The following is a 17,546-nucleotide window of genomic DNA, read 5'->3' as shown; positions in this document are numbered from 1 at the left end:
AAGGGCAGGACAGAATAATTTCTAGATAAATTATAATTTTACAAGAGTTTGAGATTTGGTGAGATGATTGAAGTCAGACTTTCAGTCAACAAATGAGCAAGGATCTGATTTATGAAGAATGGGAATCAAAACAATATTTAATTTAATGACAGTTTAAAAAATAACAGATTCCACAAATGAATGTATCCAATTAAGCTAATTGGAAAGAGATTTAGAAATCACATCTTCACAAAGCACCATAATTTATCTGTATAATTCATTACTGCAAGACATGACAAGGGCCATTAACTTAGATGGGTTTGAAAGAGGACTGAATATCTGCATGGAGGTCCATGAAGGCCCAGTGGTTTTGCAGTCAGCACACCTTCAAATATGAGTTGCACGGGAAAACAGTGAAGAAGTATATTTCTCTACCTCCTGCATGTAAGCATCTCAGAAGCATCTAGTTGGTCACTATGAAAACAAAATGCTGGAATAAGATGGATCTTGACCTGGAATGTATTCTAAGCTTCTTAGTATTATATTCTAAGCTTCTTTCATGCTTAGAAGTATAGGTGAAAAGGGGGTAAGGAGACATATTTTACAAGAGATTGATTTCACATTGAGTTTAACCTAAATTTACATGACTAAGGTAGCAGCCTTATTCTTTGTGACATCTCTTTATTTTTAAAATACAACAGTAAAGGAAAAATAGGCTCAGTGACTTTCAGCAGACAAAAATCCTTCCATTTACAGTGCTCATTATACCATTCAATACAATACAAAAAGAACCTTTATAAAATTGTTCTACTGAAGCTGTTTTTCCCCTTCAAGTATTTATAGCAGCAGTCCCATATAGCATCTAGCCAAAGAAAGAATTTTGGTTTCCATGACAACCTAATCTAAGCTTGATGTGAACACAATCCTTATATAAAACTGAAAACAGGGAAAGGAAGAAACCCAACAGCTTAGCCAAAGAATTGACTGCCTTCATGTACCCTTTTTGAACAAAAAGATAAATGGCTTGTTCTTTTCGGAAACCTCTTCCCCTACATTACAGCCTGTTTAATATTTTTAACGCTCACATTCAACTTTCAAGCCTTTGTAGCTGTGCCTGGATCCAAGTCCAACTCAGCCAGCAGAGAAGCAAGTCAAGAAAATGTCTTGACTTCACTTCTGGGCCTTTTACTGCCCAGAAACAAGTAATGGAATGCCTGCCTTGGTATCTCGCATACAGCTACCTTTCATCAAATTAGTAAAGAGCCGATTCAGTGGAACATGGTCATATTCTGGGTACTTCAGTTCATTATACATTCTTAGCCATAGGTATATTACTTGAGGCCCACAAGGATGTGAACTGCAGGTTGTCTTATTTCTTAGTTTGCAGCATGACCCACAACCATTTAAAAGACTGACAAGAAAATTGCAAACCCCAGTTCAAAGTTGTTTCTCATAGTGGCCAGCAGGATGTTTCCAAGAATCCCAACTTGCCAAACAGAGCAATATGAAGATGAATCCTACCCTACCCACTGTTGTTCCCCAACACCTAGATATATTGATAGAAGGTAATATAAAAAAATGGAAAGAAAACAAAAATAAATAAAGTCAGTAGGCTTTTATGGACCAACATGCTTCTTTGTTAGGCTGGTCTGAGAACATGTCTGACCCTCTTAGAGAAGACTTGTCAGCAGCTGGTCTTGTCTATAGAGCAGTAAGAATGAATCCGAAGAGTAAGGACTATTCTCCTTCAGTCCTCAGCAAAGTCCATGAATCTGTGATAGGAGCCATAATAATGTCTCATATTCTTCTGGGGGACTGCACAAGGAGGGTAGCATCTATGGTTTTCACCCCATTTTGATATTTTTTTACAAGTAGGTTGGAAATTAGAACTTGGAGGCTCCCTTTCCCACTGTCCAAATCACCCAAAATTGCACTATGGCCTTTGTGCTGCCAAAATTCAGCAGTGCAACCTTGAGATACTGATGGGTTTGTGCAGTCCATAGGACTCAATTCCTTGTGTATCAGATTACTGTACACTACATGATATTCCAGACAAAAATTTGTTTGCTAGATATATGGCAATAAAATAGGAACTACCTGACATGCTCCTATGATGATGCGTTGGCCTACCTGTGTAAATCTTTTTGATAAACAAGCTAGAAACAAAGGGACTGTCAACCTCTAGCAACTTCTTTGGTAAACCAAGCCAGACACTGAACTCTTCTCAAACCAACCTTTTCATTATTCTTCACTTCATTTATCACTGTTTTTCTAATTTCAGATTTGTGCTAGGATATACTTTTCCCACTCCTTTATATCAATAGGCCATCAAAATGTAAGACTTTTTAACTTATATCTCTTGGTTTGTTCTCCCTCTGCCCTTAAAAGTCTTTTTTTACAGTAAGAGTTACTTGAATTAGCTGACAGAGTTATTTAGTTGATTAGGCTGATCAAGTCACTAGTCAGTTGTAATTAAGCCAAAGTAGAAACATCTGCTAATGTTTTGACTTTGGGGCTGAAACCTAATTTTTCTGTATTGCATTTAACCCAGTGGGGTAATAATACCCATGCAAGTGATTATAGGAAGTGGGAAAGCTTTGGTCTCCTGGATGTTATTGTATGATGCCTGTGTCCCAATGCGTGGAACTGCTAGGAAACTCACAGACCTTTTGTTAAACATGGTCTGCAGCTGCATGGCCCATTCCAGCTTAGGAAAAGCCTTTCAGTATTGACATTCTGGCAATACATGCCCTGAGCAATGTACTGAGCTTTTGGAAGCTGCTCTGATAACAAAAGAGCACGAGCTTCAAGTGTTTAACATCTCTAAAATTATAGACATTGTGTAAGATCAAAAGCCACAGAAGTAGTCAACAAGGAGGATCTATGCTGATTTGAACTTTCCTGTTCAAGGAAAAGTGGAGTATGAATTTGAATATAAATACACACATACCTGTCACACTTTTATTATTTTTCTTATGTTGGATGTAAAGAGAGAGATCAAATCTTGAGATACTTGCCATGTTCAAGTTTGTCATGTCCTGCTCCTATTGCTAAATCTGATCACTTCAGTAAAGCCCTCTGTTTAGGATAATCTTGACAAGATCCTGTCTATCATTAGTCATGATGGTAAAGAATCCCCTTATTGTTTGTCTCTTCCCCAAGCCCAGGAACGAGAAAGAAAAAAAGCATCCCTCCTTTTCTTCTTTGCATTTGGCAATTCATTGATTTCCTAACATCCCAAGGTGAGATCTTCATTTTCTTTTCTTTTTATCACTAAATTCCCCAAGGAAAGAATCAAAATGGCCCTTCCTCACCCACCCAGCAAATCAGAGAACACCTTAACCAACAACTTTCTTTCTTTTTCTTTCTTTCTTCTCCCTTTTGTTTTCATTCAGAGGAAAACAAAGGATATTTACAATCCTATACTCTTTTTTCTTTTGTTTTTATGGAGGGAAGGATGGGACTTCTGCTCAAATAGGTAGCTGTCATCAGACTCTCTTTCTCTCTCCCCTTTTTGTTATCCAAAAGCAGTGAAGTCTGCTTCCATTACACAGAAGCCAGCAATCAATGACAGGCAACTCCTTTCTTTTTTCCTTTCCTAACCAATCCAGAAATTAAGTAACTTCTTATCTGTATGTCCTTTTTTTAACATTTTCTCCATGAACTCGATTTTTGCAACCTTCCACCTGTCCTTTTCCTTCTCTTAAGGTTGCTTTATTCACATGCCTTCCTACTTTTCCTATAGTTAATCTATGGCATTGATCACTATAGTTTAAGATTTCTTTGCTAATTTTTTTGCTGCTAACTAATCGAGATCTCTGTGTTAGCTTTGAGACTGTCGATCGTTTTAAGAACTCTGTATTAGCTTGCAAACTGTTAATTTTATCTGCTGAATCCCAAACGACTGCTTGATTGCTTTGTATGCCATTTGCCTCAAACACTTTTTAAATAAATGGTATATATTGGCTATTAATTATGGTTTCACTTTTAGATATCCAGAACACATGTACATGTTTAATATGTGTGGACTTCAACTCCCAGCATGCTGGCTGGAGAATTTTGGGAGTTGAAGTTCACATATATTCAAATTGCTGAGGTTGAGAAACATTGACCTATAGTGTTCAGATCCTGACAGAACTTGCTGTGCTTGGGGAAGGCAATTCTGCACTTATAAAAGTAATAAATAATTATGCTTTAGAATGATTTTGTGTTTTTAAAACCTTACAATATTATGGATGGAAAATAACTGAATATAACAAATATAACCAATATTTTAAATGAAATAAAAGATGGATAAAAAGAGGTACCTTTATAAAAGAGCACCACAATCTTCTGAAAGGCTTTCATAAAGTGGATGTTATCGTAACAGTATTCCTGAACTTTCTGGAGAAGGATCAGTTCTGACTGGCCTTGGGTGCTGAACACTGCCAGTAAAGGTGCATATTGCTAAAACAATCAAGAGAGAAACTGGTTTAGTTATTTGCAGAAAAATGCCAAGGAGAATATTATCTAAATGTTTCAAAGAATCTTAAGTAAGGGCTGACAGAGTTGATTTTACAACATTTTCAGAACACACTTGGAGATTTTTTGGAATTTTAATGCATTTTATGGAGGGTTTTAGTGGCTGTTAGACACTCGTATAATATGTAAGCACTAGAAAGCTGGAGATAGGTGGCTGGCTGCACATGCACACTCATTATTCATTTATTCTCAGTCCCTTGTACAGCTGAAGTCTGCAACTGAAATTGAAATTGCAAAGTAAAATTAATTAAGCCACAATCAACTATTTACTTTGAATGATCGGCAAATCATCCCAAAGTCAGTAGAACTGAGAAGTTGTCATGATATAAGCATAGTTGTAATTTGAAGAGCCTGATGGTTTTTGAAAGATGCAGGTGCAATTCATCATCACGGACACATCATGCAGGCTTATAAAGAATGAGGTTTTGTTGGGATATGTATCCCATACCTCCCACAGTTGACAGTCATATATCTACCCAAACAGCTGCTTACAAAAGGAGCTTTAGGATTCAAACCTGTGTTCTCAATGTATTAACATTTCCCACATGCACACCTTCAGATGCTTAAGTGCTTGTTCTGCAACCAGCTCTTCTTTCTTGTTCCATTCAACAGCATTCATTATACAAGTCCACAGGAGTCCAATCACTGCTGGTTCCAGCAGATCATTTCTTTTCATTTCTTCTTTTACATAAAGCACCATCTGGAGCGGGAAATTAAGAAAAAACATCATCTTCAAGCCATTACCTTAAATAACACCTCCCTGCCTGCTGCCAACGTCTGCCACTAATGATATTTTTGCAGTTTGTTGATCCAATTCTCAGTGGTGTACAGAGAAAACAGAAACTGGGAGAGAAATGTAAAAAAGAAGGAAGCATGCCATATTGCTATGTTTTATACTGTATGTTTTATTGCTACAGTCCTCGGGAAATATTCAATGGCATGTATAAAAAGAAGTTCATTTTATCACCACATAGTGAGTGAGTATTCATACAGCCGCAAGACTCCACGTGGAAGCTTTGTTTCCTTGATAATCACTAGAGGGCAATCTTCATATGATACACAAAGCTATTCCATCCCTTTGACAAAGACTATCTCTGAACTGCTGTCACTGCAAGTGCAGAAATGTCACCTCTTTCTCCAGTTCTTATACAATGAGTATTCTCTTGCACGGCAAGCAGTGACTCAGCCTTGCTAGTGCACAGAGTCAACAGTTGCTGCAGTAAGTGGCATTGGCAATTCATATGCCAACATCTGCAGTGGTTTTTAAGCATTCTACATAAATTTCTCAAGGTAATTTATAGGACTGCAATGATCCTGGATGCAATTATTCTAGACTGCCTTATCCCTTAACTCGGTATCAATATTTTGGAGCTATTTATGAAGTATTGTACAAAAGACTAATAATGGACGAAGTACTTGAAATATGTCATACTTAGGTGCTGACTTCTCCAGAACTTACTACAACATTTCTCAGCATTAGTAAGTATGTTTCCTGTTTTTGTATTTGCATAAGGAAACAAGGTCGGGAAAGACCTCAGAGCAAAGCTTCTGGAATTCTTTCCAACACCTTAACAGCACCTCCCACTCTCTGGGAGGGAGAACTAAGCATGGAGCAACTGGTAGTATTCTGAGATGCTGCCCAATTGCCTCTCCACAGGAATGCACTGAGGAAATTTTTACTGGATTTTTCCCCCCTTGCTTGGATTCTTCAGGCTTTGGAAGACATTGCTACAAGTCTGATTTTTTTTTTTCCTTTAATTTGCTACAGCAGAAAAAAAAAGCCCTAAAAATTCACTTAAAAATTCAGCCTACAATTACTCACGCCCAGTTTTCACATGGTTAATTTTATGCATGCAAACTCTTACAAAAATCAAAGCAGCAACTTCAGTTGTCTATGGAATAAGCATTACATGGAGCTATCCTGTACTTAAGAGCTGCATTTTATTTTTCTCTTGTGGCATTCATCTGAAATCTTGTACTCTTTCCATAGCTTAAATAAGAGAAAAACTATTTTTTCCACCTCTTTAATTGGACATTCCTGAGAAAGACGTTCTTGGAGTTCTCTTTGTAGTTCTTTCCGGGTCCCCAATGATTGCTGGACTCTAAGGAAATCTGAAAGCTCTTTTAGGCCAGCATCTGTGAAATACTTGGCAAAATGCTCCACATTCTGCCGGTTGGCTGGAAACAGTTCCTAGGAGAAAGAATATTATTTATTTTTGTAAAGCCATTTTAAGTCCTGTTCAGAATCATAACTAACCAAGGAGATAAGGAAAGAGTGTATGTGCCACACACACCCACATACCCACAACACCCTTCATTGTGTTGCAGAAAGAGGCAAGAGACTATACATTTGTCATGGAGAACCTAGTTGACAGAAGTAGCCACAGTTCAAAAACAGCAAAGGGATGGCCAGTTAATGGCTGAACATGGCTGCTAGCTACTTACATGGCTCCTGATAGTGTATGTGGAGGATTTAAGCACTTTAAACAGCAGAAGGGATTCAGGAAAGGAGACGGACATATGCACCCAGTTCTGGTCAGGAGCCATTTGAATAATCCAAACTGTTTTCCAAGTTATAGCAAAACATCATAAAAAACCCACAACAATGCAAAATGTAGCTGTATACAGGAGAGACAGAACCTCTGCTATGTTTTCTCCATGACATTTAGCGTGAGAAACAGAGAGAGGAGAGACAGTTCCACCCTCCCAATTCTTTTGTTGTGGAAATATTTTCCAGCAGACCAAGCCCAGTCTGTCCTTTCTGAGAGCCAGAATATGACAAGATCTGAATGAGTTTAGGACTGGGACTAAACATGATTATCAAGTGGCTGATTTGATTGTGTTTGTAGCTGCTGCAGGGGTATGGGGTTGATGGGTTTTTTGTATTGTGGATTTTAATTTTGTAAGCTGCCCGGAGTCACTGTGTGTGAATTGGACAGCCATATAAATTTATTAAATAAATGATTGCAGAGAAAGTCATTGCTCAGTAGGCAGATATCACGCTTTGCCTGCAAAAGGTATCAGGTTCAGTGTTATTCAACAGAGACAAGTGTGGAGGATGGAATGGAACAGTGGACCTTAGGTGATGGGAGCAAGGAACTGGTATTAACTACTTCCTGTAGCATTGTAATAGGATACTGAGACTTAAATGGGATAACTGACAACTCATATGGATCATCCAGCAGAAAAATACTTAACTGAATGCCTATCAATGGAGTTGATAATTTATGAATATAATCCTTCAATTCCTTAAACATTTTCTGCAGAATTCTCTGAGCAAGAGCCATACAAGTTACATTGTTTTGCTACTATTAGTTTTATATTGTATATGTCGAGAGCTATACTAATTCAAGCTCAGTCATCTCTAAGGTATTTAATTCTGAAATAAAGGACAAACTTACATTAAATCATCATTGATATTGGGAAGGAACTTTATACAAAACTGGACCACTGATCCACTTAGGCCAGTACTGTAGATCACATTAGATTGCCAGAATTTCAGAACTGAGTCCAGTCTTCAAGAGATGTCGGGGACTGAACCTTTACATGTGAAGCATGTGCACTACCACTGAGCTAACACAATATGCTATGGTATCATACTTTCACTGATTAACAGGTTCCAGATACAATCCTAGATTTGCTTATTATGAAATAAACCTGAGGTATTTATTTCCAAGTAAGCATTAATCTGAAAACTGTACATTACTGTCTATGTGCATCTTTTCTTATGTATGAGATTTCGCATAACTGGAATGAACCATTTGACTTTTTGAACTTGTCATTCTTCTGCAAACTTGAAAGTTCCCTAGTGGCAGCCCAATCCAGTGGCAAATTCAAAGCTAAACTGGGAAGGTTGCTTATTTCACATTCCAAACAGCTGTTACTTCAAAAGATCACAACAGTCAAAAGCAAGAACTAGAAGAAGAAGAAAAATTAAAGAAATGCTAACGTCATATGAAGAATATCCTACTTAGAACCAATTTGGTTGCACTATAAGACACATCATGTATTTTTCAAGATCTCAGGCAAGAATGGAAATCCTAAAATAGGTTTTTAAGAATTTTGACTGAATGGCTTGGGATCTCCTTAGATGTACAACTCAGTACTGTATAGCATCATACTCAAAACTTTAGCTTTGAATCATTTGATGGCACTGTGACATAATTATTTCCAGATTGGCTTGCAATTTTAACAGTTGAAAGATATGCTTTTGGGGTTCTTATAAGCACCTCTCTTGCTTGAACTGACCAGCAGGTAGATAATTGGAATGGGCACCTAAGTACTTAAAAGAGTTAATTTGCTCAATAAATTTGTATTTGATTGCCCACCTAATTGGGCGCTTGAAGCATTATCTATAAAATATTGTCCCTAGATATTTTAAAGTCTTACATGCTCCCCACAGGAGATGCTTTATCCTGACACAAATTGAGATGTTACCCATTAGGATGACTAAACATTATCCTCCCATATGAAACAGGAACTGGCTTACGCTCAGATATAGAGGTTGAATCTGTATCAAATGTTTTATAAAACCATTCATTCATTCATGCATGCATTCATTCATTCATGGTGCTGTCTGACTCCAGACGGACTTTGGTCAGCTTACTGGACAAGACCATATAAAAATACCAATCTACCTAAAACAGTAAACAGTTGTGTGAATCTGGTCAACAATAAAACAGATATCATACACCCAGCAGGGGCTCTAATCACCCAAGCCCAGAGACTGGGAGAAGGAATGCCCCAATGGCAATTGAAACTTATGGCCCCAATTGTCAGTAATTTTAATTGCTTCTTGTGACTATGAGGTCACTGCTTTTCTTTTATGTGATCAATCAGCATTTTCCAACATTTCTATCAATAGCTATAGCTTTCAGAAATTGCCAGGTACCTCTTCTCAATGCTGATTCAAGATTTTCTTATAATGTTATTCTTTTATTTATCATACTTTTTGTATTTCTTTGTATGATTGGTTTAAGACCATAATTAATTCCTTAAATAGGAGATGCTGTGAATGGTTAACAGAGGAAAGGGCCTTTTTCATACTGGTCACACTAGATAGGATGTTATTTACTTGAGGATTTTATTTGCCCACTGTTCAGTTCTACCCTTGCTGGTGCTTTTTAATTTTTTTGTACTTATATTTCTTCCCCATTGCTGATTTTTTCACTTTGTGCTTTTGCCACTTTAAACTTCATATTCATGTTTTACTTCTCTACAATTTTAAATTTTTACTCCAGGCTTCCTAGAGAAGCTTGATTATTGGCCACTATAATCAATTATAAGAATACTAATACTTACAAGCAGTCTCTTGTCTAAGTTAGCCTTTCTTAATGAAGAGGTAACGGAATTGGCATCTTTCTCAAGCATCCATGCTTTAAAAAGCTTGACAGCAAAAGAGGCTGCTATACCTACGGAAAATAAAAGCATCATAAGCAAAGGCCCCCAGTATTTACCTCCTATAATCTGGTGCTCTCTAGATGCGTTAGACCAGTGTTTCTCAACCCCACAATTTTAAGATGTGTGGACTGGTTGGAGAGTTATGGGAGTTGAAGTCCATACATCTTAAAGTTGCTGAGGTTGAAAAACACCGTGTTAGACTACTATTCTCATTAGTTCCAGCCGGCACAACTAATCTCTGGCTCTGGAGGGAACTGCAGTCCAAAATATCTAGAGGACAACAAACTGGGGAGATCTGATGTGATTTCTAAGATTCAATATGAGTCAGTCAGCAAAGATTGTACGGCTGGTGGTCTCTCTCACATACTATAATATTCAGGCTTTTATTGAAAGCCCATACTGTGGTCTTTCTAAAACTGTAATATTTAAAGTATCTGCAATAATGCAAGACATAGTTATACAATTATTCAGATTAGATAGATACAAAGCAAGTAAATCAGAGAAATTTCAGAGGTGATTAATATTTGGATGTCTAAAACATCTTATTCCACAAGATGGGAAGAAGAAAGAGAATGAGAGAGCAAGAGCAAGCACAAAGGAACAGCATGTGTTATTTGGGCAAACACAGAATCTAAGCAGCTGAGTTACCATAGTTATCATTTGGTGAGGACAACTAGAAGTATACCTAGCCATACCGTGTTTCCAACATTTTTTGTGCGCAAGAAAAGCTCATCTGAGTTCAAAACAGGTTATTCAACTGTTCCTGCTCGAAGGGAATTTCATCAATGGAGAGGCACAGTTGAATCCTCCCTTTGGTCCCTGTTACAAGATGTTGCATCCATCCTGAAATACCTGGATGAAAGTATTGCAAGCACACCCAAAAATGTAACTAAGTGGAAGAGAACAGAAACGGCTTTGCTACCTCTCCCTCAATCCAGGCACTCGCTTGTGTTATAGAAGAAACAACGTTCAGAGGTTTGTTGGGGAATTATTTAGCTCTTCTTAATCCCACAATGAAAAGTCACTATACTTGGGGAGCAGACCTCTGGGCACTGCCTCATCTACTGTTAAAACCTGCTCTGCCTCTGAAAGATAAATTACACTTTAAAGTAAGAGTACATTGAAATAACACTCTCTTAATAAAAAGGAGCCACAAAATCTTTAAACTGGAACTGTAATGCAAAAGATAGTGGGTTTTAATCTCACATTTTTCTTGCTTAAAATGTTATCTCTACCCCAAACCTTTTTTGCCTCAACGTTTTTAAGAAAAGAACAATTTTAGTAGAAAACAGCAGGAGAAGAAAAAGATTATCTCTTTTCTTTCCAGTAAGTCCCAGTGGCTGTTTGTTTTTGATAAGAGAGACGTACTAGCAGTTACTAAGCACACTCAATTTTATGAATACAATTGCTCTAACATGTTACTTGGCCATCAGATCCAAGATTACTTCTTGGAAACACTAATTTCCTGATTTCCTTTTCCCCACCCCCAGCTTTTTTCTGGGGAGGTAATTATTTTACCCTGATGTACCAAACTATGCAAAAATATTACCCATTAGACAAAACTGCAACTTAAATCTACAAGATGAAATCTAGGATTCTCAAATTTAATCCTAGTCATCCAATATTAACAAAATGAAATAACAAAATTATCAATAGAAAAATGTATAAATGCATAGTATGTCGTGTTTCCAATTTATTAATTTCTAAGAGAAGGCAATGGAAAATAGAAAAGCTTCTCAACAGAGTGATCCCTCATTCTAAGATCACAACATCAAAGATCCTGCCTTTTTTTTATAAAGATAACAAGGCTATCCTGTGGGAGAAAATAATGTACATTCCTGGAGGGGGTGGAGAGAATCTCCAATTACCTTCTTTGACAATGTTGTCAGTGAAAAGGCTTGTTAAAATGGTAGCAGGTAGTGTCCCATTAGCTAGCAAGATTCCAGTGAGGATTGCCAATTTTGCCTGCTCAGTTTCGGAAAAGGCTTTAAGAAATAGCAGGAGCTGTGAGGCAAAAAAGAGGCAGGTGTTTTTGGAAGCATGTAAACACACAAGAGAAAACAACCTAAGGTGCCCAGGGCTGCCAAAAACAGTTAATGCAATAAATTATCAAAAACTACCCTAAAATTTAAAGTGTTCAGCACTTCATGGGAAAGAATGACATCTGTATTAAATTAATTGAATGTGACTTAAAGTCAATCCAATTAATTTTTTATTCTGCACTCATCCCTGATTGGAAAGGAATTCAGCATAATGAAGAGCAAACAGGGTAGATATATTTATTTTGTTTCAGAACAAGCAGAACACAGAGTACAAAGCAGAGTATTAGTTACACTTTGATCCATGGCTTTGCATCAAAAATTCAAAACTGGATAATCATCTCAGTGTTGCTGACAACAGAATGCACATTGACATAACTCCCACCCCACCCCCATTCCCAGGCTTCTGATGACCTTTCAAAGGGGAATAAATAAAAAAACCTATAAAAACCAAGTTGCTGTTGAAAAGACTCTATTTCAATGCCTAATTGAAAATATAAAGTACTCTTATCTGTGTGAACATTTGGGTTTTTTCAATCTATTTAGGGAAGAGAAACCTAAATTATTAAAGATATTGCTGGTTACCAGCTGATGCTAAATATGTGAATTCATATGCTGTTCCTGAGCCTAGCTGCTGTTGAACAAAAGGAATATATATTAAGTTATTAAACAGAGCAAAATGAAGGAAGGACTTATGCTTCTCTGCCTGGAAGCAGTGTCTGGGAAAGTACAAACCCTGTTTAATAAGAAATGGAAATTAAGAAACAAAGTTTAAGTTAGGAAAAAGAACCTCTAAGGTGGAATAAATTATAACCAAGGACCTCCAACCCCTGTGGGTCCTAATAAAGCCAGTCTCTGCAAATGGAAGTATCTAGTCACTATTGGCTGATTTCAGAAGCTAAGCAGGGTCAGTCCTGATTAGTACTTGGATGGGTGGGCTAGGAAATCAGAAATTCTAAAGAACACAATGGGCAAACCATTCGTAGTACATGTAATAGTACATGGAACATTTAAACGGTAGGGGTAGAACAATAATCTCTAAACTTTAAATCAGCTCTGTGAGACTACAGCAATTGCTTAATTGCTTAATAGATATAGAACTGGCATAAATCTTCAATGACTTTCTAGTACAGATCTAGCAATTGTCAAGCAATCTGGATTTTTTAAAAAAAATAGATATAATATATGAAATGTTATTTTAATCTCTCTCAAACTAATAGTGACTTCAGAATAAAATATAACAGCAAAGTAACGTGACTGTAGAGCAACTGTCCGCTGTGAGAATAGTCTGCTGGACTAGTTGGGCCAGGGATCTGATCCAGCAGGGCATCATTTATGTTAGGACCCATTTCATAGATTTGAAAATAGCCATTGGTACAGCACCCTGCTCACTGCGACAATCCAAACTAAAGCATCCTTGAAGATGAGATCTAGTGAATCAAAGACTGTATCAAAATCTGCTTTCTTGCAGTCTAAGATATGCATGCTGTTACACTCAACTTATTTCCCTTTAAACTTAAGATCTCCAGTATAATACGAGCCCCTTCCCCAATGTTTGGCCCTTAAGTTTTGGTCCTTAACACCCTCAAAACTGGGAAAATTATTTGGAGTTTTGTTTTTTTAAAGAGGTAAAATGGCTGCAACTTGAAATGGAATCTAAAATATATGTAAGGCAGATCCATTTTTATACTGTATAAACTTGAAGCCTGAGGTGTTAAAATACACTCACACCTCTGTATGCTGAGCTCCCTAGCTAAGGTCAGTTTGAGGGTGGCAGTGGGGGAAAAGAGGAGCTGAAAGGGAAAAAAGTACTTTCTGTTGTTGAAATAGAAAATAGATTATTGTCATCAACAATGAAGTTCATCTTACAAGTTAGCAAAGCTGCCTGTTTAAGGTTTACAAAAGCAACAATGTGTACCAAGTCTAGGCATCAGTGAAAGTACAAAAGAACAGCATATAGTTACAAGGTTTGCGTAAGTATACTTAATATTTCACTCCCTTATAGAGGAAAATTTCAGCAGCAGCAGCAGCAGCTTTCTCCACTTTAAGTGCTGCTTTTGTTCTTCCTTGTTATTTTCCCTGTCCTTTGACTTTTGCTTGACCTTGTGTTCAGTGGCTGCTCAAGATCAGTGCAGTGGGCAAATCAAGGCTAAAATTATCCTTACCTGGCTGTAGATTTAATGGGGAGGAGCTAGGTCTGGAACCAGCAATAAGAGAGTTTCCATGTTATCTCTCCATGCTAGTTCACATCTGAGACATCTTCAGATCCCCCAATTTATCATATTCCTTCTAAGAGGAAACAATCGTTTAGAAATGTCCAATTGTTAAAAACTCACAAGTTCAAGTTCACTCCATGAAGTTCCTCTTTTGCACAAAGGTTTTTCCCCAGTAGCTTTATTTCACTGTTTTATGTACTGTTTACTGTTCTAATTGTGGAGCTTTTCCAGGGGACCTCTCTCCACCCAATACCTGTTTCTCATTCAAGTTATAACGCAAGGTAAGGGAAAGGGAGAGACTCTCTTGAATTGGAACTCAACTCTTGGCAACTACATGGACCCATTCATTTTGTTATCTTGGCTGCAATATGGAGGAAATTTGCCATTGTGTTCTTCCAGGATGGTTTTTCAACTTCTAAAACAGCCCTGAGTGGTCTCCTATCCAAATACCAAGTAGACTAAACTAAACAATAAACAACTAAACACAATCTGTTTAGCTTTTTGTGATCAGCCAAGATTGGCTGAGCCACCTGCTTAAACTGGTAGTTAAAGTTTAAACTGTTGATTAGTTATAATGAATGAAGAACTTCCACACCAGGGAATGCTCGATTTTGTAATTCAAACCAGCTCTGCAAACTGCATTGTACTGTATACTGCTATTTTGCATATTTTAAAATCTAATAATGGGAAGAAGAGACAAAGTGAATGATAACTTGTTTTAATTCCTGGAAAACCTATTCAGCTGCTCTCCACTTTCAACATGCATTCCTGACACCCTGGCAAATCTATATATATGTCATGAGTGCCGTTGAGCTGAAGACATCAGCACAACGGCACACATGACAATAACGAGGAAGCAGAGGAAGGGGCTCAAGATAAGCATAGCACGCACAACAACAGCCACGGACCCTAGCCGGAGGATGCAGCCATCAGAACACAAAAGAGAAAGAAGGAAAGACAAAGGCTAGGCGGATCGCGAGGCACACCCAAGCTGTTAGCACAAGCGCAACGGAGATCGCCCAGCTGACAGCAATCACCGGCTGAATGAGGAAACCGATGATGGGCGATCCCGGGGCACCAGCTGGGGCCTCGCAACCCTTCACCTACCGGCAAGACAGCATGCAGGACAAAGGTGGGATGACGTAACCCAGGGTGAGGGGGCGCTGACCGGCGCGGGGTATTTAAACCCCGCACCGGCGCGCTCCCCTCACTCTCAGCTTTTTTCGCAACTGACACTACGTACGAAATAAACCGGAACCTGCTCTCCTTGGAATCAGCGTCTGTGTTTTACTCTGCGGTAGGCAGTGCATGACAATATAGACTCTAAGAACCAGAAGCTTGCTTTTTAATGAAAATCACAGAGCTATGGTACACATGTAACCTTCAATAAATCATTGGCTGTGCTTGTTAAATAGTTCTAGACCAAGTAACAAATGTCATCATCATTATTACCGGTAGGTTGCGATTAGTGTGAATTCGAATAATGCGATATTCAATTTTGCACGAATTGTAAATTTATACCAGGTTGTGTTTAATGCAACCCAAAGTGCAGATAATGCAAGGCTAGCATGCACGCAATTGAGACCAGTGCATGCACAACTGCAGTTGGGGTTTTAGACACTGCTCATCTTCATGTGTGCAAAATGGAGAAAAGGAAGATTCTGTCAGAGGAAAACAGTACAAGTTTAAAAAAGAGGCTCGTTATGACATTAGGGCAAAAGTCTGATGTATTTGAATGACATCAGCGTGGTTGTAGCAATGCTAAAATAGGACGAGATGTTGGAATGGCTGAATCTGTGGTGTGCAATATTATAAAACGCGCAGGGGAAAATTTTTTTAAAAGGTCAAGTCACATCAGCTTTTTGTGGTTTGCAAATATCTACAAGGACACCGAATGTCAATAAAGATGTTTTCGTCAGTATAAGCTTATCTTTAGGAATGATATTTAGAAGTTTTTTGTTTTTATTCTGCTTTCTATAACTATTCTGTGACTTTGTTAAACATAAATTTAAATTGTAAGTATATTTTTATCCTTTACTGTAATATTTCATTAATATACATATAAACATTTATGTTTAATTTTTTTCATTGCCTATTTTCCCTGAGCTGGAACCAATTACCCTATTTTCCATAGAAATATCACTTCAAATAGTGCAAATTTGAATAATGTGACCATTTCGTGGGATTCATGTACTAATCAAGACCTACATATACTACTGTCTAATGTAAGCTAGAATGCACTCCCCAATACTGGTGCTTGCCAGAAATGTTTCTTAGCATAATCTTCGAATGGAAATTATTGGATTTGATGCCCAATGCACTTGCAGGGGGTAAATTTAGGGAAGTCTAGTCTACAGATGTAAGCAAAGGAACTTTTACTCACCTTCACCCCAAAACCCTTGAAAATGTATGCAGATATGAAGCTACTGTAATACCTCACATCTTAGCAGCTAATTTATTCTACTTGAAGCACATTAAAAAGTGCCTATGTATTAGAAATTGATTCCCAGAATGTAATAGAAATATTACTGTTAAAAGAAAATAAAGTCTACCTTTTTGATTTCATCTTCAAATGCTTTTTCCAAATATTTATATCTCCTGATGAGTTTATTGAAGACCTAAACATAAAAATAACCAACATTAACACAAGTAGAAACCAGTTATCCAGTTGTCATCTGTAATGCTGCTTACAAGTAATCAATGATAAAACTAAAATGCAGATTAAATATATATTCATGTACTTAAGTCAAACAAACTTTTTTTATTTATCCAGACAGATGTATAACGCTACCCTCACAGGTCTTCAGATTGTGTTATGTTCAGTTCATTCTTGTTACAGCAAACAAACCACCATATCCCAATGTAGTGAGTAAATCAGAAAGCAGGAACACAAATCAATATTTGCAGTCCTAAAGCTTCAAGCAGTTTATTACTCCACTGCTTACGATTTATCCTAATAAAATGTACTCAGATATTATCAAAGATAAACCGCTAACTCAGGAACCATTTATAATCCTTTTGTAACTCAAAATGAATCTTGACAAGAACAAGAATTCAAGTTGGTGAATCTCCTGTCAGTGAATTTACTGTGCAGCCTGTCAAAACAAGGTTGGAGTTCCTTTCAAAGGGAGGGATGGCGCAGATTGTCTTTACCAGCATTAGCTGGCTCACCAGGTAAGATGATTCCTTGTTAAGGATAATCTGGCCGTAGAGGTTTGTATTCTAGCATCCTGAATTTAACAATTTAACACTGAATGTAGGACTACTTTTGGAAATGATCCAGCTGCTTTAGTTAGTACAAAATTTAGCTGCTAGCAAGTTATCTGATCTGGCCAAATGAGATTATATTAATGTGATACAAAGAAGTTCCTGAAATTGCCTTGTCTATTTC

General features: G+C 37.5%; 1 protein-coding gene across 2 annotated transcripts in view; it reads right to left on the bottom strand.

Annotated features, from left to right (window-relative positions):
- Positions 1-17,546, bottom strand: part of BZW2 (basic leucine zipper and W2 domains 2) — a 50,798-nt gene that overhangs the window by 5,307 nt on the left and 27,945 nt on the right. The window contains exons 5-10 of one of the 2 annotated variants that reach the window (XM_063303727.1): positions 16,708-16,773; positions 11,769-11,904; positions 9,802-9,911; positions 6,521-6,691; positions 5,054-5,200; positions 4,287-4,425 (exon numbers count right to left, since the gene is read on the bottom strand). In XM_063303727.1, coding sequence (XP_063159797.1) covers positions 4,287-4,425; positions 5,054-5,200; positions 6,521-6,691; positions 9,802-9,911; positions 11,769-11,904; positions 16,708-16,773 — 769 coding nt within the window. The remainder of the gene's footprint in view (positions 1-4,286; positions 4,426-5,053; positions 5,201-6,520; positions 6,692-9,801; positions 9,912-11,768; positions 11,905-16,707; positions 16,774-17,546) is intronic. The other variant, XM_063303728.1, reaches the window with a different exon arrangement.

Source organism: Candoia aspera, chromosome 4, assembly GCF_035149785.1.
Source record: "Candoia aspera isolate rCanAsp1 chromosome 4, rCanAsp1.hap2, whole genome shotgun sequence".
Taxonomy (NCBI): domain Eukaryota; kingdom Metazoa; phylum Chordata; class Lepidosauria; order Squamata; family Boidae; genus Candoia; species Candoia aspera.
The sequence above is the reverse complement of the archived record's forward strand: the minus strand, read 5'-3'. Positions and strand labels throughout refer to the sequence as shown.